Below are 24,278 nucleotides of genomic sequence, written 5' to 3' on the forward strand. Positions count from 1 at the left end.
TTTAATCCTTAAGGCCTTAAGTTAAGCTAGCTAATTAACCCTTAATAAGCTATATAGTCTAGTGATTTTATTAAAGTATATTTTAATAAACTAGAACTAGTTAACTAAGGTAAAAGATAAGATAGTATTAATAATATTTAACTATAGACTTTTATATCTCTTTCTATCTCTTTAAATCTCTATATATAATATATATAGAGTTATAAAGGAGGAGGACCTACTTAGTGAGTATTATTATAATCTATAGAAAAGGTATATAAGGGATAAAAAGGAATTAATTATTATTAAATAGTAAATATAGCTTTTTTATATTATAATAATTTAATAGTAATAAGTATTATCTATTTATTATTATAATAAGGAATTATTTTACTATAAATACTATATTTTATTTAATAAGAAGGTATTTTCTTTAAAAGAATAAATTATATTTAATAGTTTAATTTATTAATTAGTTTTAAAAAAATAGTAATATTAATAAATCCTTTAAGTTCTCTTTAATTATAATATAATATTAAAGACTTATAATTAATTTACTATAGAATTTTATACTTATTACTTTTTTATACTTTTTATATACTTTTAACCTTTTAATACTTTATTAAGATACTTTTTTTAAGAATTACTTATAAAACCTAACTATTTATAAGAAATTATCTTTCCTTAGGTATATTAATACCTTAAGAAAACCTAAGGGGCTAATTAGCTTAAAAACCTTCTTTTTTTTAAATATATAGTTAAAAGGGTTTAAATTAATATTAAAGAAATATTTAAAAGTAAATTAAAAAGTATTATAAAAAGTAATATAAATATATAATTAAAGATATAATATATTATAGGGTTATATTAACTCTTAGGCTATTAAAGTATATTAATAGATTAATAATACTTTTAAAAAGGCTAATTAATTAAAAGTTAAAGTTTAATTTTTACTTATTATATTTTTTATTTTTGTTTATAAATATATAATTAATTATAAATAGAGATACTTAGTTAATAAATTAGTTAATAATATATTAATAGAATCTTATAAAGTAAAATTAAAAGGTTATATAGCTAGATAATTTATATTAAGCCTTTAGCTTTAAGCTTTATTAATATTAACTTTAATTTTATAATAAACTTAACTTTTTTATTACTTATTTAATTATTACTAGCCCTATTTACTGCCTTTACTCTTTATAGTTATATATTTATAGTCTTAAGCTATAATTAATATATTATAACTTAAAGGCTTTAATTATAATTACTATTTACCTTTTTAATTATTTAAACTAATTAATATATAAATACTTATTATTATATATATTAATTTTATTTAAGAATTCCTTTTATATATATAATAAACCTATAGTTAGCCCTTTAGTAAGCTTTTTCTTAAGCCTATATAAACTCTTTAGTATTATTTCTAGCTTTTAACTCTTTATATATAAGAAATAAAGCTTATAATTAAAGGCTATTAATTTAACCTTAATAAAGCTATTTATCTTCTTAATTATATAAAGATTAATAGCCTTTATATATAACTTTTTTAATATTATTATATTTTTATAAGACTTAATAAATATCTTAATAATCTTAATATTAAGATTAAAAAAGTAATTATAATTAATAAGTCTTAGTTTAAGGATAATAGTTAGTATTATATTATATAAGACTTATAAAAGTAGTTAGTAAGGTATTATAAAGGATTAAGATTAATTAACTTTTATTTTAATAATAATTATAAATATCTTAAATAAGTAATTAATTAAGGTTAAAAGAGAAAGAAGTTATTACTATTTATATAGTTTAATAAAAGCTTTTTTTATTTATTATTAATATTATAAAGTTTAAGTAATTACTCTATTAATTATATTTATATTAAAAACTTTATTTTAAGAGAAACTATATATAATTCTTTAATTTATATAGATAAATAAAGTATTATAAATAACCTTTAATAAAATTAAAAAGGGTAAAAATAATCTTATAATTATATATTAAAAAAATAAATAAATAAATAAATAGAGATAAAAAAGTAATAAAATTAAGTAAAAATAAAAAAAGGCTATTTTAAGCCTTAATATATATTATATAGTATTAATAGGGAATATAATCTTATAGATTATAATAGAATTAATTAAAGATTAATATAATTAATTAATAAAAGGTAATATTTTAATATAATAAAGAACTATTAAGATACTTTAACTTAAGCTCTTTATAAGTATTTTTAAAAGTCTTTATATAGTTTTTTTATTAATTAAAAATTAAATAGAATAAAGATTAATATAAGATTAATAGCTTATAGTAAATTAAAGATAAGAATTATAATAAATAATAGCTATTACTATTTAATAATAGATTATATCTAAGGTTAAGGTAAGTTATTATAAGGTATATAATTTATATTTAACTAAGTTAGAGGCTATATTATAAAGGTATAAATCTTATTAACTTATTTAATTAATTTAAATAAATTATAAATTAAGTAATTAAATTACTTAATTAATTAATTTAATAATACCTTTATATATTAGTTTTATTTATAATAAATAAAGTAAGTTTATAGTTTCTTTTTTAATTATAATACTAATTTCTTAATTACTTTAAATAATAATAGCTTATAATATATACTTAATATTAATAATTTACTTAAAGCTATATAATTATTATATAGTTAATATAATTTAATAAAAATAAGAAAGTTATTATATTACTATAGATATTAATAGCTATTAAAATAATATAATATAAAAGGCTTATTTACTTATATTAATATTATTAATTTATATATATATAGAAGCTTAAGGGACTAATAGAAAGTATATATATAGTTAAGAAGCCTTTTTAATATTCTTTTTTATTAATAATTAACTTTCTTTAAAGCCTTATAAAATACTTAACTATAAATTAAATAATATAATAGCCTATTAAAGAATACTTAGTAAACTAAGTCCTTTAACTATTAATTTCCCTATTAACTATTAAGATTATCTATTTATTTATTAAGAATAATTTTAATAATATTATATACTTTAAAGAGATTAATTTTCTTTATATTTTTATAATAAAATTTAATTAATAAGTATATACTTTTAATTTATAAAATAGCTTAATAATTAAAATATATAACTTTATTAATACATATCTTTATAAATATATACTTATATAATTAAAGCTAGATTTTAATTAAATAATTATTTTTTTTAATATATAACTTTAAGTATTAATTTAAAAGCTTTTTTATAAAGTTAAAATATATTTACTTATTTATTTATTTTTTTTTACTCTTTATTAAAGCTTAAGTTTTCTTAAAGCTATCTTATAAATTTAAAACTAAAAGATCTATATAGATTAAAAACTTAATATATTAAACTTAACTTTTTCTTAATAATTAACTTTTTTAATAAGACTATAACTAGTATAATAATAGCTAAACTCTATAATAAGGGGGAAATAAAAGAAGCTTCTATATATATAGTAGCTATTTCTTCCTTTTATAATTTATTACTAAGTACCTTTAAACTAGTCTAAATACTAGGCTATTATATAGTTAGTTAATCCCTAGTCTATCTACTACTAGCTGCTTTATATTAATTAATTTAAGGGAAATAATAAGTATAATAAAATAAAAAGAACTACTTAAGATAGTAATATAGAAAAACCTCTAGTTAAGTTATTAAATTTACTATTAATTAGCTTTTAATAGAGATATAAGTTATATTAATAGATATATATTTAAATAATTAATTAAATAATATATAATATATTAATTAAGGTTTAATTTAAATAAGTAAAAAAGTATAATAAATTAAGATCTATTTAAAGTCTATTTTATTTTATTCTCTATAGTAATTTCTATATAACCTCTAAAGGAACTAGCCTTTTAATTATAGCCTTACCTCTAAAATAACCTCTACTACTATTATATTAACTTTGTAACTATTTATAAGATAATTATATATATTAAATTTAATGTTAATTTAATATAATAAATACTATTAATTTTCCTTTTTCTTTTACTTTATAAAAATAGAGAATTTATTTATTTTTTTAATATATAATTATAAGATTACTTTTACTCTTTTTAGTTTTATTAAAGGTTATTTATAATACTTTATTTATCTATATAAATTAAAGAATTATATAATAGAGAATTTATATTTAATTTAATATATTATAATTTCTTTTTTATTCTTATTATTAAAAATCTCTTTATTTTTTTTATAGCCTTAATTATAATTAAAAATAACCTTTATTTTATTACTTAAGGTCTTTTAAGATCTTTTTATTAAAAAAGTATAACTTTTATAAAAAGCCTATTTATTAATAGCTTAAAATAGCTTTTTTTAATTATTAAATATACTTTTAAATAGAAAAGTATTATTAAGAAAGTTATTATATTATTATATAAGTATTATAATAATATTAATATTAAAAAATTAAAAAATACCTTAATAAATAAAATTAAAATTAATTAAAGCTATTATTATTAAAATAATAATAAATTAAATTAAATTAATATTATTTATATATTAAATTAAATAAATTAAGTATATATTAATACAAAAGGGTATATATAGAAGTAAAATTAATATATATAGCCTATATATATATCTAGATATATAAAAGTTATATATTTTATATATATATCTAGATATGCGGGAAATAGACCTCTAAAACATTCTGCCATAACAAGGTATCTCTGTCTCGGATAAGATAAGAACAAGTGTTATCAGTAGAGCGAAGGATCTCGCTCGGGAGTAAGCTGAGTAGATCGACATACACATCAGCCAATGGTGACTCCTTGTTGACCCGCCATGCAATCCTTCAGAGGCCTGTTAATCGACAATATTCCAAGATTTGCCATGAAGGAATCGACTAGGTAACCTTCAGGGGCCTAGAAATTGAATGAGATTCCTCTTTGAAAATTTCCTGATTTTTGTCTGCTTAAATATCACTCGGTTATTGCAGCACCCGCATCGTCAACACCCACAGGCAGGCACCATTATTATCGCTCTATAGATAGGTACAACTCTATTAAATTCTTTTTTAGATATAATATTGACAAATTGCCTTTAGATAATCTACTAATCATCACTGCGTCAGCACGAGTGTGAAATAACGTTATTCACTCCTGGATTCTCATTGCTGAAACACCATCATGGCTACAGAGACTGAAACCGAACCACCGGCTGTGATTACTCCGACAGTGTCACAGCAAGATTCATTCAGCGTCTTGATAAAGTTTTTAGAGGAGCGAGGTCATCTCAAACGGCCTCAAGAGTTCCAGGAAAGAGACGTACCCGACGGTATCAATGATCATCCTACCTTTATGTATGAGTCCTGTCTTCTCTGCTTGACTCTCATACACAAACTGACCAGTTACCAGGAGGTTTCTGCAAGGCCGTGGGTTCGATCCTCAGGGCGCTCTCAACCAGTACGAAGAGGCCATGGCCATTCGAAAAGACACGGAAGCGATCAAAGCCTATGACACCATTTCTGTCGATGAATTTGAGGAAGCGCGTAAAATGGTATCATCTCCAAAGAATGATCTCTCACCATTCCCGATTACTGACTGATATATCATAGTATCCCACTTGGTCTGGTCGTCGGGATAAGCGTGGTCTGCCTCTTTGCATGTTCGACATTGGACAACTCACTGCTGAATCCATGGCCAAGTACAACGCAAGCCAGACTGCCACAGAAAAAAGCCAGCACACCATGGTATATCATGACTACATGATGCGATTCGTTCTACCGCTCTGTGCGTCAATGCCAGACTGCAAAGCCCAAAGCCCATCTGTTGTCAGCTCTGTCTATGTCGTTAATGCTGGCAATTTTGGCTTGAGACAAGCCTGGTCGTTGAAGGGGTATGCGCAAGATGTTAGCCAACTTCTGGCTGTCTGCTTTCCAGAGATGGTGGACCGTTGTTATGTGAGTACCTCGAGTAACTTGGAAACCATGTATTGACCAAGTGCTCAGGTTATGAACGCTCCAGCGTACTTTGGAAAGATCTGGGGTATACTGTCGAGATTTATCGACCCTCGTACAGCTGCCAAACTCATCATCGTCTCCGCTGGTGAGGATTCTCTTTCGACTCTGACACCTTATCTAGATGTGGAGAACATACCAACAGAGTATGGAGGGAAGTTCACGTACAAGCCTGGAATGACTCCAAGACTTGATGAAGGGCTTTTGAAGCACATGAGATGGGCGTTACCTGGGGACAGTCTTCCTGAGGGACCGATCAAGTTTATCCAGGATGAAAATAAGAGACGGGTGGTGGTTGCTACAGGGTCCGTGAGTGGCGCGAAAAGGGACGATGTTATTGCGACTCCCAGCAATTAGAACCCATCCAAAGCATCGGAGTATCTTTTTGACTCTCAAGACTCCAGTAGTCATTCATTGTTTCAATGTGTGCTGTGTTGAACCTTTGGTGTTTTATCTTCTTTGAAGATGATGGTTGGACTGGAGATGGTTGCAATTAATATCCACTAAGCCGAATCGTCAATGCCGCCGCTACTGCCGATCAAGATCACGAGGCTCAGGCTTCGGCATCTCCAGCCAGCTAGTAGACTAGTTAATGGTCTGAAACTTTCTTTCTCTCCAGTGCTTCAAGCCACTAATAAAATCTCTGGTCAGAGATTAATTTACTCCATCAAGTGGACCTTGGCCCACGGGTGACGGCATTATAGCTCCCCTTGGCTTGCGTCACGAAGCCAAGAACGATGAAATCATGTAAAAACAAGGAAGAAAGGGTTGGCAATTTTTATGAGGATATAATAGTAGAACGTAGTCCAGTATGTAAAACGAAATAATGTAGATTCGAATCGAGAGACGGCAAAATGTCTCCCAATAACGACGATACTACGAGCGACGATCACGAACACGCGACCCAAGACCAAAATGGCTACGCGCGAAACCTCAACGGCCACGACGTCGATATCGAATCGGGCGCTGATAGCCGCAAAAAGGCCTTTCCAGGCGATCAAGAGCCTCCGCTACGTCTCAAAGATCGTGTCGTGAGAGTGACTTGGCAATGGTTTCCCTGCACCATGTCAACAGGTGGTCTGGCCAATCTGTTAGGCGAGCAGCCGTATACCTTTACTGGGCTGCAGACAATTGGCAAAGTTGTCTTTATTCTAAACCTCGTGTTATTCCTAACATTCACCTGCTTAATGATCGCGCGCTTCTGTATTAAACCACGAGCCTTTGCGACAAGTCTACATCATCCATCCGAGTCGTTCTTTTTCGGTTCATTTTGGGTTTCAATTGCCCTAATTCTCAATGGCGCGCAATCTTACGGAGGCCCTGCTACAGGAGAATGGTTCACCACTGCCATGAGGGTGGTTTTCTGGATATACTACGCTTGCGAAATGATTGTCGCTGTATCTCAGTATCATATTATTTTTGAGACTGAAAGACTGGACATTTCTGAGGCTCTACCTGCTTGGATTCTTCCAGCTTATCCATTCTTGGTCACTGGTATTTTGGCTGCTAAGATTGCAGGGAGTCAGCCTCAATGGAGCGCTGTTCAGATCATCGTCGCAGGTCTCATGGGACAGGGACTTGGTTGGATGCTTGCACTATTTATCTACGCTGTGTATTTATCGCGTCTGATCCAGCATCCATTGCCGGCTCCATCCAAAAGGCCTGGTATGTTTATCGCTGTCGGACCTACAGGTAAGCCAATTCCCACACTTCATTCTATTGACATGTTACTAACAATTGCAGCTTTCACATGCGCTGGACTGATCTCACTCGGAACACAAGCCAAGTCCATTTTACCAGACGATTTTCTCGGCAATTTGAGCTTCCCTATCGGAGAACTCTGGTATGGAATGTCTATCCCTGTAGGCCTTTTCATCTGGCTTATGGCCATTTGGTTCTCCGCTCTTTCGGCCCTGTCAGTTCTGCGAGGCGTGCGCGACATGGAATTCAGTCTGACATGGTGGGCACTTATTTTCCCCAACGTTGGACTTGCTCTCGCAACTATTAATGTGGGAAAGAATCTCAATTCGCGGGGTATCCAAGCATTTGCCTCAGCTTTGACTATTGTTCTTGTTGCTCTGTGGTTTCTCTGCGCGGCTGCTCATATCAGGGCCATTCTCAGAAGAGATTTGCTTGCCGTCGGAAAAGACATGGACGTGGAGCATGTCAATAAGCAACACGACAAGAAACAAGCGAAGAAAAGTTCAAAGTCGCAGTAAAAATAGGTTCATAGTATAAGATTGTAATAAATAATTTATTTTATTGACCTCGCACCAGCTGTCTGGACTGTGACTGTACTGAAGGTCTGTCATACGTCTAACTGGACGTTGACGCAAGCGAAACTGGCGTTTTAGTACCAACGACAGCCTTCGGTACTCGGACTTGAATGTTTCCAATAGAAAATCGAATCTTTGGTTGGTAGCCCTTCTGTTGATTTGACTGCCACAGACAGATCTGCGAATTGTTTGTTTGTTGTCAAAGCGTTCTGGCTTGGCCGCTAACGAGCCAGCTCAGTATTGTTGTCGCAGCCACATACCTTTTCGGACGGCCTAAACGTCACGACCTAACAGCCAACGACTTGCATCAATGTATAGTGGCTTGATGCTGACAACCAACGAAGTTAACGCGTTCTCTGACAGATTTCCAGTCGAGCAATCAGGATCCCGCATTCCATAACAATGGGAAAACACGGACATCGCGGAATGGTCGATCCTAGTTCCATGAATGAGTGAGCTCGAAGCCGAGCCGCACCATTCGAACAATAGCTAGCGTCATGTTCGAGTAATCCCACCAGTTGAGTCTTGCCCAGCATATAAGTCCTGAAGGTCCGCATCTGAACGGAATCGACCCTTGATGTGGAAGTACAACGAATTCTGTATGCGACAACATGGCGGGCACGACTTTCACAGAACTTCACCTTGCTTTCGATCGATGGGTTGGCGAGACTCTTGATCACCCCTTGGGGCGGTACTTTATGGCTGGAGTGGGATCATCTTTGGTCGTCATTCTTGTGGCCATTGTTAGTTTCTTCAACCGCAGCAAGACTCCCAATGTCCCGATTCTACTCCAAGACGAGATCGGAAATGCAAGGAAGCGTGCTCTCGAGTATTGCTTCAACCCACGCGAGGTCATGGAGAAAGGGTACAAGAAGGTAGATTGAGTCACCTAATCTCGACATCACGACACTAACAGTTCAGTTCAAAAACCAAGTCTTTGGTCTTGATACACAAGACGGTATGAAACATCTCTTGACATTTCACTACCAAAGCTGACATTTGGTAGGGCTCAAACTCGTCATACCCCCAAGCTACCTAGATACACTGAAGAGTCATCCCGCTCTCAGCTTCAAAGCTTCGATCGACAATGTGAGTGAACTAACCTACCACTGACAGCTTCCGGGCTGACCAAATAGGACATGCAAATCGATTATACATATTTCGGTGGCCCACCAGAATATGTCATCCACGCAATCAAAGCCAATCTTACAGGATCACTGCGTGAGAATCCCTTCCCGGATCCTTGCATTAATGACCATCAAGACTAACGATACTAGCTGCATTTGTACCTTTGCTCCACGAGATGGCGCGTAAGAATATGCCCAAAGTTATGGGTTTGTATAAAGGTGAGTACACAAATTATGTTGATACTCTCTGGGCCCTCTAACAGCAAGACAGACTGGACACCAGTCAAAGTCCATGACCGCGTACTCCGCCTCGTCGCAACGAACAACGCTCGCGCATTCCAGGGCACAGCTGCTAGCGAGGATGAAGAATGGCTCTCGGCATCCACCGGTTACGTGCTAGCTTGCTTCGACTGTATTCGCGCTTTGAAGCAGTGGCATCCATGGCTCCGACCGCTTGTCTACAGGTTCATCCCGGAGCGGGCTGCTATCAAGGATCAATGGGCCAAGGGTCGCAAACGTGTGATGGCATCCATGAAAGAGAGACAAGAAAAAGGAGGAAATCTGGAAGATCCACCAACAATGTTGGACCATTTGAGCAATGGTAGGAATGCGCCAATGGCCAACGACATTGAGATGCAGCTGGTTCATCAGATGAATTTGATCGCGGTTGGTACTGTCACAACCTATTCTTCCACGACACAAGCTATCTACGATCTTGCCACTCATCCCGAATATGTTCCCATACTACGACAGGAGGTTGAATCCATGCCTCGGGGCCCTAATGGAACTTTCACTCGGGATTCAATCTTGGCAATGGAGAAGCTTGACAGCTTCATCAAGGAGAGTCAGCGCCTCCACTCTCCCGACCTTTGTAGGTGCAGCACCAGCTGTTGAATTGGCTTCCGCTAATATTATCTAGCCACCTTCCAACGAGCAGCAATTGCGGACATGACACTACCTGATGGAACATTCGTCCCCAAAGGCACGAAGATGGAGATCAACACCTGCTCCATCCACGCAGACAAGGATCTGTACGAGAACCCAGGTGAATTTGACGGCCTTCGCTTCTACAAGATGCGCCAGGGTCCTGGTCAAGAGGCCAAGTACCAGTACTCTAGTGTGGGCCGAGGAGATCTTTCTTGGGGTTTCGGACGACACGCCTGCCCTGGGAGGTACCTCAGCGCCATCAACATCAAGCTCATCATGTCCGAGCTCTTGATGAACTATGACATCAAGTTGTGTGATGGGGCAAGCCGACCGCCAAACATCGAATTTGAAGTCCTTGTAAGTTATGCCAGAACCTCACGATGCAATCCTTGATGCTGACTTGTAAAGTGCTCTCCCGATCCCAATTACGAGATTTTGATGAAGAGCAGAGACCATTAGGAAGTTACGTCATGGTCTACTAACCACGATGAATGGTTGAAGGGCATTGATTAACAGGTGGAAGCTCAATTCAACAAGGTTCAGAGATAGTTGTGTTTGAGATGCTTAGTAAAATTCAATTGTACTCGTAGTCCGTTCACCTCATTCTGTACTATACTTGTTTGCACTGCAACAGGATTGAAGTTCTAATTGAGAGACTGAATAAGTGACTGCACAAGGTATGTCCTTTGTATGAAATGACCAATCTACAAAGATCCCTCCGGCCACTGGTATTCTGGCCAGGGAAAGTCAGGGTCATATCTCTGCTGTAGTACAACACTTCCCGGGGGAAACTCTTTCTTAGTCCCATCTTCATTCTCAATAGCTTTGGCTTTTCCAGGAATTGTCCAGGAGCTGACCAGTCCAACACTCCGAGCGACATCTTCTTTGAGTCTTGCTACCTTTCTAGGACGAGGCATGAAGTTATTTCGAAGCTCATCATCAGTGCTCTCCTCGTATTCTCCAGGCTCCGCCGTTACCCACGCATTCTGATGTTTCTGCTGGTCCACCCAGTCAAATCCACCACAGTCGCACAGATCCGGCTGATGGAAGTCATTTGTGAGAGGTGTATTCACACCAAAATTATCGAGGTCCTCTCCGATACTCATGTTGGCAATGGAGTAGTTGACCTGGGTCAAAGCAAGGGCTTCAGTCTGGATCAAGATCTTAAAGACGACATCGGTGCTCTCTGCCTCGCCGTCCTCAACTTGGTCTTCGTCGGCGAATTGATCAATGTACCAAATTCCTCCTCTTTTCTTTGCTTCATCGTCAATGACAGCAAAAGCCTCATCTCTGCCAGCTTCATTCTCTTTGGCGCGGATGTATTGATGAGACTTTCCCCAATAGTCCTCAGGTGCGCGCACGATCTTGAGTTCGAGTAAGGGAGAAAACTTGGAACAAGCACCAAGTTCAAAGGCTGACTTGATAACTTTTAGCTCATTGTCTGTAAGTTCTGTGACAAGATACGCGGTGAGGCAATCTCCCGGGATCGCAGGTGGAAGGTAAACCATTTTAGAAGAAGTGAATGTTTGAGGAACTTTTTATCGGTCTTTGAATCAGACTCAGTTCACATTTATAAGTCAAGTAGGTAAATGGCATTTACTCATGAAATGAATCCTTTGGCTCTATATTTTTAGGCATCAGCGCCTAGGCGATCTCACGTTGAAGTCTTAACCAATGAAACACTCCCTGTCGTATAGATCGTCAAGCCAAATACCCAAAAAAAATGAAGACCCTGTTATCAAGATGATTGGTTCATTGTACACTTGAGTAATCATACGTCACTACTCTGTACGGATACGCGGTCTGGATTCGCGTTAAGATCTGATCTGTTGTCTCGAGTAGGTCCAGTACTGGTTTAGTGCCAAGTTTGAGCTGAGGCCTTACCCATTGGATCAAAGTATTCGTCACTGTTTCATGCACCAATATTTTGCACAGTCAAGGAGAGAATGTTTTAAACCTAGATATAGAGAAAAGATAGTTCTATATTGGCTAGTTTACAGTCTTTCATATACGACGAATGTAGTTAATGGGTAAGAATGTCCTCTCAAGCTGTACTTCGCTACTGAACTCCAGAACAATTAGTGTTCAAGGTCAATGGATCCAGAACACACAATGCAGCACCAGCATGATGGAGTTATACATGAGGCTCGAGGAAACGCGCTGTAACCCATTCTTACACATGGCAAGTAAACATATAACATTATCAATAAATATTCCGAACAGTATTCTTCAAGCAACACGGGATGATACGGGTTCTATCTTCTAGTCTACGACGTTTAGGGTAGCGGATGATGAGTTATTCCGCTGCTAGCTAACGATCCAACAAATCAGGTGACTCAAAGACGTGAATCATAAGTAGGCATGCAAATTCCATATTTATGAATGCATTAATGACAGATACATAAATGTTATATCGTAAAAATCCACCATCCGGCTAAAAGTCCTTTTGTACACAAATCGCGCAATCGTTTACATAATATTATTGTAACCTGTCTCAATGGCTGGCTGGTAGGTACGGAAATTTCCGCAGTATGTGTCCTGCGTCGTCTCGTTAAAATGTGCCACACGACGCTAGAGATTTTATCAATCTGTTAATCAACCATCTTATCAATCAGCTGGGTCGATCATGAAACCTTGTTGTTCCGTTAGATTCCCTTTATGGGTATAGTCTGCGTAGTTTAGTTGCCGGATAGCCGTTATATCGCGTTGGATGATCGATAGTAGCGGGTCCTTTTCATCCAAAAGGTAAGGTTAAAAGCCAAAGAAGATTTTGCACAGGGAGGAACTGGGGTCTTTCGGTATCTGATGGAGTGGTCTGGGCCAAGCCCCAAGTGCCGATGCTCGCGTAGATGTGGGTGCTATAGCCAAGACTCACAAATAGTATGTGCAGGATGCGAGTCGCCGCAGAATCTTCTCTCGTCTAGACTGACAGAATTGTATCAAGCCCTAGTATCAAGATCAGCCCACGGAAGACGGGATACCGAGAGATTCTGGGATACGTCTGCTTCTGAAAGTCTGCAGGGAACGAGGCTCGATAGATCAGCCACCTGCCCTTCACAGAAATCTTAGACTAGACCGATTATCGGCTCTCAAATCGAACCACTGAAGTTCAGAAGCAATCTAGAATTTTGCCGCGGCTTTATTAGATACCCCAGATAGAATTTTCTTTTAGTTTTGTTGTCCGGGTGAAAGGCATGCCTTCACATACAGATGTTGATATAAACCGACGGAACCCATGCCCTGGAATTATCTGAGAATTAGTTTGTCTCACGGCCTTTACTCTTTAAGCCTCCCTTTTACAATTGCCCCTTACTCGACATAGCCTGTATTGGAACTCGACTCTTCACAATGAGGGTCTTTACTGGCCTGACTTTACCAGCGACCCTGCTGTTGACATTGCCCTTTACTGCATCAGCTACTGAGCTTCTACAAGGCTACGGCAGAAACGACTATGAGCTCCCATGTGCACAAGCCTGTACTTGGGCTACGCCTACTGCACTCGACTGTCCTGAATATGCCAAAATGTCGGCAGAAGAGCGTGCGGCTGCGTATCCATCTGCGGCCTGCATGGGCAACGACACTTCGTACTTGACATCAATTGCCTGGTGCATTGACTCATACTGTTCGAAGGACACCAGACCCTACAAGATTGAGGTGTTTTGGGGGACCAAGATGATCTACCAGGTCGAAAGCATCAAGTTCACATACGCTGAGGCTCTGGCCCAGATAGACAACAAGACGACCCCTAAGCCTATGTCTCCAGATGAAACGATGCTCAACCGAACTATTTCTATCGAAGATGCAACCTACGAAAGCTATTTAAACTCTGTCAAGGGTTACATAGCTATTGGCAAGAACGAATCCAAGTACTCGTAAGTTCATCAATACGCATTCAAAGACAAATACTTATGCTCTGTTACACGCAGTCTCTTAGTCGTCCTCTCTTGCGTTGCTATACCCATCGGTTTCTCATTACTACGACTCCTGCCCATCCCGACAAGCGTTAGAAGTAAATTCTACGCTTATATCATCGATCCTCCTGCTTGGGGCAAGAGACATAGTGTTCCAACCCTTGGACTAGGCATTGTCCCTACTCGTGGTCAAGCTCTTTTCATCCTTTACATCATCGCAATCAATGTGGCAGCAACCTTTGATGGCTATCCTCGCTATACCCCTAATGCCTATTTCCCAGTCCGTCGAGATGAGCTGATGCGACATATTGGCAACCGGGCCGGTATTATTGCATTTGCCAACATCCCAATCATTATTCTCTATGCAGGTCGCAATAGCTTGCTACTTCGCTTAACCAACTGGTCTTACTCCACCTTTATCCTTCTTCACCGATGGGTTGCCATGGTATGCGTTGTTCAAGTTATCCTTCACTCTCTCATGTGGCTCCAGATAATGGTTGAGGCTCATTCGCATGCTGAGGTTGTTAAATATCCTTACTGGCAATGGGGTATTGTCGGAACGCTTGCCTTCTCCCTGCTGCTGCCTTTCTCGATTCTCCCTTTCCGACGCGCTCTCTACGAGGTATTTCTCATTGTGCACATCTGCCTGGCTGTTGTGGTTTTAGTCGGATCTTGGTACCACATTTGGTATCTCTTCGAAGATACGAGTGGGTTTGAGATCTGGCTTATCATAGCCATAGCTGTTTGGGGATACGAGAGATTGTTGCGCATCCTTCGTGTCTCGAGATATGGCATCAAAAAGGCTTACATCACGAGGGCTGACGAGAAATATTTAAAAATTGATATTCCTGATGTGGATGCTCATGGCCATTGCTTCGTCTATTTCCCTACTCTTTCCTGGAGGATATGGGAAAATCATCCCTTCTCAATTGTCAATTGTAGCAAGGGACAATTACAGAGAGAGGTGTCACTTTCAAGTTCAAGCTCACAGGTTGAGGGCAAAGACGTGTCACCGACAGAGGCTTCACTGTTCAAGGAGGGTGGCATGGTTGCAGTCAAGGCTCCAAGCAGTGTAACTGACAATAACACCACCAAACCAGGTATCACCTTGTTTGTTTCCCCGGAGCATGGATTAACTTCTAGACTCCCTAAGAAAGCCGATACCGGAATTCCTATCCCAATTCTTGTTGAATGTTCTTATGGCCACGAGGACTCAACACAATTCGAGCCTACTTTCGATTACCCCAACACACTTGCTATCGCTGGAGGAGTAGGTGTGACTGCAGTGTTACCGGCCCTCCAAAGTTCTTTGTCTATGTACGCACGACCACTCGGGACAAGTAAGCTGTACTGGGGTACCAAGAACCGCGGACTTGTCGATTCAGTCAAGAGAATGATTGTTGAGGGACATGGTTACCAAGATGAAGAAGGGAACGGCGGCGCTTCCAACTGGGGTCACTTTGAGGCACATGTTACGATTGGTTCGCGCATGGATATAAAACAGGTTTTGACGAATGAGTTGGAGAGCACGACAGGAGGCACAACAGTCATTGTTTGTGGCCCACAACAGATGTGTGACGATGCTAGGAATGTGTGTGCTGGACTTGCGCGACATGGAGCGGTAGTTCGATATGTAGAGGAATCTTTTTCTTGGTAGAAAGCCTTGATGTTATTGAAAAGGATCGAATATTCATACATACCAAACGGGAAATGTTGCCATCATTAGAGGGCACAGCCTCAATTTTACCAGCATATGTCACTATTGTAGATGCAAGAAATCTAGGTTCAAAAACTGTGTTTTTTTATGAGTTAATTTTAAATGTATACTTTGGGACTTACGCCTCGAAAATCACTAAACAAAAGTAGATGCAAGAAGGTTCGTAAATAGTCCATCATTCGCGACTCATAGCCCGTTTAGATAATGCACCTCGTAAACAGACATGCGGGAGGACAGAACTAAAATGTGCCGAGCCGGGTGGAGGGTATCATCAGGACTTTTGTGAGGCGTAGGGCAACAACAAGACATTCCGTCTCGGTGCCCGAGTTTAACCGCCAATACGGTGGTATAAACACTGTCCAGTGTAACTCCATTATCGATTCTTCATACTACAATAGGTCAATGCCTGCAGGTTGGGAGCTACGCGCCAATATGCATTTCAAGAAATTACTCCATCGAGGTTTGTACACTGGCAAGGTCTCAAAACAGTCGTACGCGGCGCCAGCAATCGTTTTCACATATAGAAAAAAGGGTATATCTGATGGCCTCCCTAATAAACCAACCTAGGAGCTTTTGCCTAATCACATTAATCGTTTTCGCATACGAAATTACTCAAGATCCACAACTAAGCAACCATGATCAACGACACTGGCCCAGAAGCGATTAAACAAAATGGCCATGCTTCAACTAATGGGTCGCAAACCAATGCTTTTCATTCTTTTGAGACTAATGGGGATGCGATATTCAATGGAAACCCTACCAACACACTTCCTGCTGAGCCCATTGCGATTTGTGGTATGTCAGTTCGTCTCCCGGGCGGATTGCATTCACCACAGGACTTCTGGGAATTCTTGGTATCTAAAGGCGATGCCCGCGGCCCTGTACCTGAGTCAAGATACAATGCCTCGTCATATTGGTCCGAAACTATGAAACCAGGGACAGTCAAGACACAGTATGGCTACTTTCTTGATGAAAGCATCGACATAGCTAGTGTCGACACATCATTCTTCACTATGCGCAAAGCAGAAGTTGAACGTGCTGACCCACAGCAGCGCCAGATGTTAGAGGTTGCGCGAGAGTGCCTCGAAGATGCGGGTGAGTTTGATTGGAAAGGCAGACCCATCGGCTGTTTCATGGGTAGCTTTGGTGAGGACTGGGTTGAGATGTTTGCCAAAGAGGCTCAACAGTATGGTCCGTACCGGGTGATGGGCTACGGTGATTTCATGCTGTCGAATCGTGTCTCATATGAGCTAGATCTCATGGGTCCAAGGTAGGCAGCATTTCCCCTCTTGAAATTCTGTCAGTCAATAACAAGATTTTAGTCAGGTGGTCCGTACAGGATGCTCAGCATCTCTCATCGCTCTTCACGAAGCATGTCTTGCGCTGTCTCGCGGTGATTGCGAAGGCGCTATCGTTGGTGGCGCTAATCTCATCATGGCACCTGGAATGACTGTGGCAATGACGGAGCAGGGCGTTCTCTCACCCGACGGTTCATGCAAAACATTTTCAGCTGATGCGAATGGCTATGCTCGAGGAGAAGCAATCTCTGCCATTTTCGTCAAGCCTCTACGCAATGCAGTCCGCGATGGAAATCCCATCCGAGCAGTCATTCGTTCTACAGCTTCCAACAGTGACGGAAGAGGTACTGCCGGAGGTATACAGGTACCCAATGACATTGCTCAAGAAACCTTGATCAGAAGAGCCTACAAGATGGCTGGTATCAACGACTACTCTCAAACAGCCTTTGTTGAATGCCACGGAACAGGAACAGCAATTGGAGACCCAATCGAGACCAAGGCTGTCGGTCGAGTATTTGGCCCGTCTGGAGGTGTCTTGATTGGTTCAGTGAAGCCAAATCTCGGCCACTCTGAGGGCGCTTCAGGTCTTACATCACTAATCAAAGCTGTTTTGGCCTTGGAAAACCGCACTATCCCTCCGAACATCAAACTCAACCAACCGAATCCAGACATTCCCTGGTCTTCATGTGGGCTATCCGTCCCTACAGAGCCTACGGAATGGCCTTCATTAAAGCATGAGCGCATCAGTGTCAATTCCTTTGGTATCGGTGGTACCAATGCCCATATCATTCTTGATTCTGCTCGTAGCTTCGGAGTCACTCTTCCTGCAGAGCGTACTGCCACATCACCACAATTGCTAGTGTTCTCTGCAAATGGAGCGGATTCACTTCGACAGATGATCACCAACTACGAACACTATGTCGAGAAGAATCCAGAAAAGGTAGATGATCTTGCATTCACATTGGGTCATAAGCGCGAATACTTGCCGCATAGAGCGTTCGCTGTCTCCAGTCCTCTTGGCCCTCTCACAGTGTCTCCCATTGCCAAAGTAGGAAACAAGCCCAACATTGTTATGGTTTTTACCGGTCAGGGTGCTCAGTGGCCACAGATGGGAAGAGAATTGATGCGTAGATCTCAATTCTCTGCGTTCAGACAAACCATCACTGCCTTGGACGCTCATCTTCAATCTCTAGAAGACGGACCAGATTGGACTATCGAGGAGGAGCTACAGAAACCTCCCAGAACGAGCAGACTAAGTTCAGCTGAGTTATCGCAGCCCCTCTGCACTGCAATGCAAGTTGCCTTGATCAATACTCTCGCTTCTGTCGGTGTCAAAGCAGAGGCCCTGGTAGGTCATTCCAGCGGCGAGGTTGCTGGTGCTTATGCAGCTGGCGCCATCACAGCCAATGAAGCTATCACAATCGCCTTTTACCGTGGTCTTGTTACCAAGCGTCAACACAAACCTGGATCAATGGCTGCTATTGGAATGGGCGCTGGAGACGTTGAGAAGTACTTGCAGTCGGGGGTTGTCATTGCCTGCGAGAACTCCCCAAGCAGCGTCACTATTGCTGGTGATACTGAAGCGGTAGAGTCGACAATTGGAGCGATCAAAGCCTCGAAGCCTGATGTGATGGCGCGACTACTACAGGTCGACATGGCATATCATTCCCATCACATGAAAGAGATTGGTGATGATTACTTTGCCTTGATGCAAGACAAAATCTGGCCTACAAACCCCACCAAGCTATTCTACAGCAGTGTTACAGGGAACACACTCACTGAAAGCCACCAATTCGGCCCACGCTACTGGCAAGCCAACATGGAGTCCAGAGTCCGCTTCAGTTCTGCTGTGTCTGAAATCATCAATCAGGGAACCATCAAGAATGCACTCTTCTTGGAGGTTGGCCCCCATTCTGCACTTGCTGGTCCGTTGCGACAAATCCAGGCACAGAATTCTACATCATTCCCTTACGTCTCAGTTCTTACTCGTAATAAGAACGACGTTGAATGCTTCCTTTCATGCGCTGGCAGTCTCTTTAATCTCAATGCTCGCGTTGATCTGACCAAGGTCATCGCTAAAGGCGCGGTATTGCCAGACTTACCCAGATATCCCTGGAACCATTCTGAGAGGCATTGGTACGAATCAAGGCTGACCAGCGAGTGGAGACATCGCGAGCACAAGTATCATGACCTGCTAGGCATTCGCGTCCCAGAGAGCACCGACTCAAACATACTTTTCCGGAATCTGTTTCATCTCGACAACGCTCCTTGGATCCGCGATCACATGGTTGGAGATGATGTTATCTTCCCGTTTGCTGGCTACGCTGGCATGATTGGCGAGGCCATAAGACAAGTGACCTGCGTTGACGAAGGCTTCAAGTTACGAGCTGTCAGGGTCAGCACGGCTTTGGTTCTGACCGAGGGCAAGCCCTTAGAAATTATGTCTACACTTCGTCGCAAGCGCTTGACCGACTCCCTTGATAGCGAATGGTGGGAGTTCTCAATCGCATCATACAACGGCACGTCATGGACGAAACATTGCTCTGGTGAAGCCACATCACAGGGCGAGAGGCTTTCGACAAAGGGACCACAGGAGTCTTTTTTGCACAAGATAGACATTGGTCGCTGTTACGAATCTTTAGCAAGGTCTGGATTGAACTTTGGACCAGAATTCCAGCGACTTGGTGAGATCCGCTCAGATACATTGGAACAAAAGGCCCAGTCAAAAGTCTTGGGCAAGCCAGGCGAAGAGGTCAACTATCATCTCCATCCAACAATTATTGACGCGTCACTGCAACTTCTCAGTGTTGCTGTTTCGAGAGGATTTGCCGACCGATATGACAATACAATGGTCCCAACTCATATTGATGAGATGTGTATCTATCGACCAACTGACACCAACTCATTCGAGATCAGGGCAAATGCATATTATACCTCCACAGGCTCTGTTACGGGCGGCGGTCAGATTTTTGATTCCAATGGCCGATCTGTACTTTCAACCACGGGTATCAAGCTCACTACTGTTGGAGATCAAAATGGAGGCAAGCCCGTCGAACCGACTGCCCGGTTAGAATGGGCACCCCATATTGACTTTCTAGACCCGCAGGCCCTCATCAGGCCCTCAATTGATCGCAGCGAGCATATGCCCGACCTTACGTGTCTATCACACTTATGTCTGGCGCACACCAAGCACTGCATTGCCGATTTGGACACCACCATTGAGCACATGCACAAATACAAGGCATGGGTTAATCACCAGATCGAGTTCGATAACGTCGGAAGTCTTGAGTTTCTGAGCAAGGATGAACTCGAATTACAGATCAACGACCTAATGGCGTACTTGAAGCGAACCTCGGCAAAGGACGCTGCAATCGCTATTGAGAAAATATGTGCCAATGCCTCCAGCATCTTTACTGGCAGCAAAGAGCCTCTTGATGTACTCTTGTCTGACGGCATATTGAACAATCTTTATACGTTCATGGACAATTGTGATGAGTCGGCATTATTCGCGCATTTGGCTCATACTAAGCCTAATCTACGTATCCTTGAGATTGGCGCTGGAACTGGCGGGTCAACTTCTCAATTCTTGAAGTACCTGACTCCGGTTGGCAAAGTGTTGTTTTCCAACTATACCTTTACTGACATTTCTTCTGGCTTCTTCGAGAATGCTAAGAAGCGTTTCAAAGACTTTCCGAATATGGAGTTTGCGACACTGGATATAAGTCGGGACCCAGACGAGCAGGGATTTGCTGGACGCGAGTACGACCTCATCTTGGCGACCAACGTCATTCATGCTACCCCGTCAATCAATGAAAGCTTGAACAATGTCCGAAACCTTCTGAGTGACGATGGGAGATTCCTACTCCACGAGCTAACATCAACTTCAAAATGGATCAACTACATCTTTGGCACCCTACCGGGATGGTGGTACGGTGAGGCAGATGATCGGTCTCTTGAGCCCTACATCTCTGTCGAACGCTGGGAAGCAGAGTTATTGGCTGCTGGTTTCGACGTGCCAGATGCAGTAGTACTTGACACAGCGGGCCCTAATACTTTGAACGCCATGATTCTCTGTAGAACAGACACAGAATACTACACGGATAGGCATGTGGAACTTTTGGTCATGTCCGATGTTGAGACCAAGGGAGAAGAGGCACTCCGTCAAAGCTTGGAGAAACGGGGTCACTTTGTCCATCGAAGGGGAGTCTTTGACCAGTCGACTCCTACTGGATACGACACTATAGCACTTCTAGACGAAGAGGAACCTTTCTTTGAAGATATCAATAGCGAAAAACTCGACGCTTTCAAGACTTTGACAAGCAGCCTAAAAGATAAGAGTCTCCTTTGGATCACCCACGTTTCGCAAATGGGGTGTTCTGACCCTCGCTTCGGTCAAATCTGGGGGATATCAAGAGCTCTCCGTTCTGAGATGCTGTTGGAGTTTGGCACCTGCGAAGTGGACGATGTGGCAGTATCATCGGATAAGATCCTTGACGTTTTTGCAAGGTTCCAAATTGAAAAAGAGGACGAAACTATCAAACCTGATTACGAATATACGATCATCAACAACACCGTTTATGTCGGTCGTATTTATCCATTCTCGGCTCAGGAAAATCTGGTTATATCTAATCAAGAGGATCCAGTGGCTCTTCGAACAACCAAGCCTGGCAGACTCAACGCTCTACACTGGGCCAGCTACCAATCACCGACACTAACTGGTGATGATGTCGAGGTCAAAGTACAAGCTGCCGGCTTAAACTTCAAAGTGAGTTCTCTTAACTGCTCTTACTAACTCAGTGTTGATCAGTATTCCAGGACGTGTTGTGTGCTATGGGTATTGTCGACGGCGGTAATGGCTTCGGCCTTGAGGGTGCTGGTGTTGTCAATCGCATCGGGCCGAACGTCAAGGACATTAAGGTTGGGGATCGTGTTCTTTTCATAGCTCATGATTCTTTTGCCTCTCATGTTGTCATGTCTGAGAACCTGTGTGAGATAATTCCTGAAGATCTGAGCTTCGAGGACGCTGCAACAATACCTTGCGTGTTTGCAACATCCTATCACTCAATATTCAACATGGGAAATCTCAAGAAAGGCCAGGTATGTGATCATCCGTCATCTGAAGAACGATACTAACCCTGCCAGTCCATACTGATCCATAGCGCTTGCGGCGGTGTCGGTATCGCTACGATCCAACTAGCCCAGATGGTTGGCGCAAAGATCTATGCCACCGTAAGCAGCGAAGAGAAGATTAAATATCTCGAAGACAACTTTGGTCTAGATCGTTCATGCATTTTCAATTCTAGGGACGACTCATTTGTCCAACGGATTTTGCACGAGACGGGCGGCGAGGGTGTTGACTTGGCGCTCAACTCACTCTCTGGCGAGCTTCTACACGCTACCTGGAAGTGTATTGCAGAATTCGGTCGAATGGTAGAGATTGGGAAGCGAGACTTGATTGGGTCTGGCAAACTTGACATGTACCCTTTTCTGGACAACCGTACATACTCTTGCGTTGATCTTGATCAGCTTTGTTTCAAGAGGGGATGTATCGCAAAAGAGTGAGTGAGGATAATTACATCTTCTGACCGATGACTAATTTAAATTACAGGCTTCTCAAACATGTTATTAGACTCTACAAAGACGGACACATCCAACCCATTCGTCCCATCAAAGTCTACCACCCTCACAACATCCTTGACAGCTTCAGGTACATGCAACAGGGCGTTCACCTTGGCAAGATTGTTGTCTCGATGGACACAACATACGGGCCCAGCTTGGAGGTCGAACCTCGAAAGCAACCAGTCACGCTTCATGCATCGGCTTCATACCTGCTTGTGGGTGGGCTCGGAGGTTTAGGGCGATCTATCTCAAGATGGATGATTAAGCGAGGAGCTCGTCACCTCATTTATCTCTCCCGCAGTGCGGGAACGAATGAGAAGCACCTAGATTTGCAGCAAGAACTTGAGAGCCTGGGATGCAAGGTCGACTTTGTTCAGGGCAGCATCAACAACCTTGACGATGTTACTGCTGCAGTTGCACGAGCTGAAGGTCATATGAAGGGAGTTCTACAAATGTCTATGGTTCTCGCCGATCAGAGCTTTCCGAAGATGACGATAGACGAGTGGAATACTGCTGTCAACCCGAAAATTAAGGGTACTTGGAACTTGCACAACGCGACCATGTCTGCTAATGCAAACCTCGACTTCTTTATCCTTTTCAGTTCGCTTTCCGGTGTCATAGGACAGCCTGGACAAGTGAATTACGCTGGTGCAAACACGTTCCTCGATGCATTTTCCAACTATCGAAAGAGCTTGGGTTTGCCAGCGTGTTCCATCGACATCGGAGCGGTGGAAGAGGTTGGATACTTGGCTGAGAACCAGTCCATCATGCAAAAACTGAAGGTGACCGGTTTCAACGGAACTGTGTCAGAGCACGAGTTTCTCGATGCACTCGGTGCAGCCATGGCAAGGACTGCCAACAACTTTTGTCTTGGATTTCGACCGGATGTCTCCCTCAGCGATCCTTCTAACCGCTCTATTTGGAAGAAAGACATTAGAATGGCTGTCTTTCACAATAACGGAGGCGCTTTACAGGCTTCTACAGGCGCAACGAACGACGAGCTCAAGTCTTTTATCTCAAGAGCTAAGCATGACCCTTCAATCTTGAAACAGGAGGAGTCATCTCGCTTTCTCGCCCGAGAGATCGGTAAAAAGGTGTATGGTCTTTTACTCAAACCTGTGGAGGACTTGCAGACTGCCTCTTCTCTCTCCGATTTGGGAATGGATTCACTAGTGGCTATCGAAGTTCGGCAATGGTGGAAGACCGTTTTCCAATTTGACATTAGTGTCCTTGAGATGATGGCGATGGGTAGTCTCGATATGCTAGGGGCCCATGCTGCCAGAGGTCTACAGTACGTCCTTGGCAGCACATAGAGCATTTTCCGACAGATGACTAGCAGTTGAAGCTATTAAACTTCAGAATTCAAAAGCCTACTTTAAGAAAAATCACGAATATCGAAGATTAGGTATACAGGATTAGGTATA

The 24,278-nt window shown here is 40.7% G+C and overlaps 5 protein-coding genes across 5 annotated transcripts; 4 read left to right on the plus strand and 1 right to left on the minus strand.

The window, feature by feature from the left end:
• Window positions 1-5,149: 5,149 nt before the first annotated feature.
• FPOAC1_001893 (uncharacterized protein) lies at window positions 5,150-6,336 on the plus strand (the record flags this gene model as incomplete). Its single annotated transcript, XM_044846481.1, has 4 exons — window positions 5,150-5,322; window positions 5,378-5,519; window positions 5,578-5,922; window positions 5,971-6,336. 4 exons carry the CDS (start codon window positions 5,150-5,152, stop codon window positions 6,334-6,336), a joined length of 1,026 nt encoding a protein of 341 aa, XP_044712397.1.
• Window positions 6,337-6,833: 497 nt separating this feature from the next.
• FPOAC1_001894 (uncharacterized protein) lies at window positions 6,834-8,198 on the plus strand (the record flags this gene model as incomplete). Its single annotated transcript, XM_044846482.1, has 2 exons — window positions 6,834-7,671; window positions 7,723-8,198. 2 exons carry the CDS (start codon window positions 6,834-6,836, stop codon window positions 8,196-8,198), a joined length of 1,314 nt encoding a protein of 437 aa, XP_044712398.1.
• Window positions 8,199-8,866: 668 nt separating this feature from the next.
• Window positions 8,867-10,768, plus strand: FPOAC1_001895 (uncharacterized protein; the record flags this gene model as incomplete). Its single annotated transcript, XM_044846483.1, has 8 exons — window positions 8,867-9,130; window positions 9,177-9,213; window positions 9,262-9,344; window positions 9,392-9,476; window positions 9,533-9,601; window positions 9,654-10,253; window positions 10,302-10,666; window positions 10,718-10,768. The coding sequence occupies 8 exons, from the start codon at window positions 8,867-8,869 to the stop codon at window positions 10,766-10,768; spliced, it is 1,554 nt and encodes a 517-aa protein (XP_044712399.1).
• Window positions 10,769-11,013: 245 nt separating this feature from the next.
• Window positions 11,014-11,817, minus strand: FPOAC1_001896 (uncharacterized protein; the record flags this gene model as incomplete). The annotated part of the gene is made up of 1 exon (XM_044846484.1): window positions 11,014-11,817. One exon carries the CDS (start codon window positions 11,815-11,817, stop codon window positions 11,014-11,016), a length of 804 nt encoding a protein of 267 aa, XP_044712400.1.
• A 1,840-nt stretch (window positions 11,818-13,657) lies between these two features.
• FPOAC1_001897 (uncharacterized protein) lies at window positions 13,658-24,167 on the plus strand (the record flags this gene model as incomplete). Its single annotated transcript, XM_044846485.1, has 7 exons — window positions 13,658-14,181; window positions 14,236-15,811; window positions 16,663-17,207; window positions 17,260-22,000; window positions 22,051-22,332; window positions 22,378-22,793; window positions 22,844-24,167. The coding sequence occupies 7 exons, from the start codon at window positions 13,658-13,660 to the stop codon at window positions 24,165-24,167; spliced, it is 9,408 nt and encodes a 3,135-aa protein (XP_044712401.1).
• Between the last annotated feature and the right edge of the window lie 111 nt (window positions 24,168-24,278).

This window comes from Fusarium poae, chromosome 1 (assembly GCF_019609905.1).
Source record: "Fusarium poae strain DAOMC 252244 chromosome 1, whole genome shotgun sequence".
Classification (NCBI taxonomy): domain Eukaryota; kingdom Fungi; phylum Ascomycota; class Sordariomycetes; order Hypocreales; family Nectriaceae; genus Fusarium; species Fusarium poae.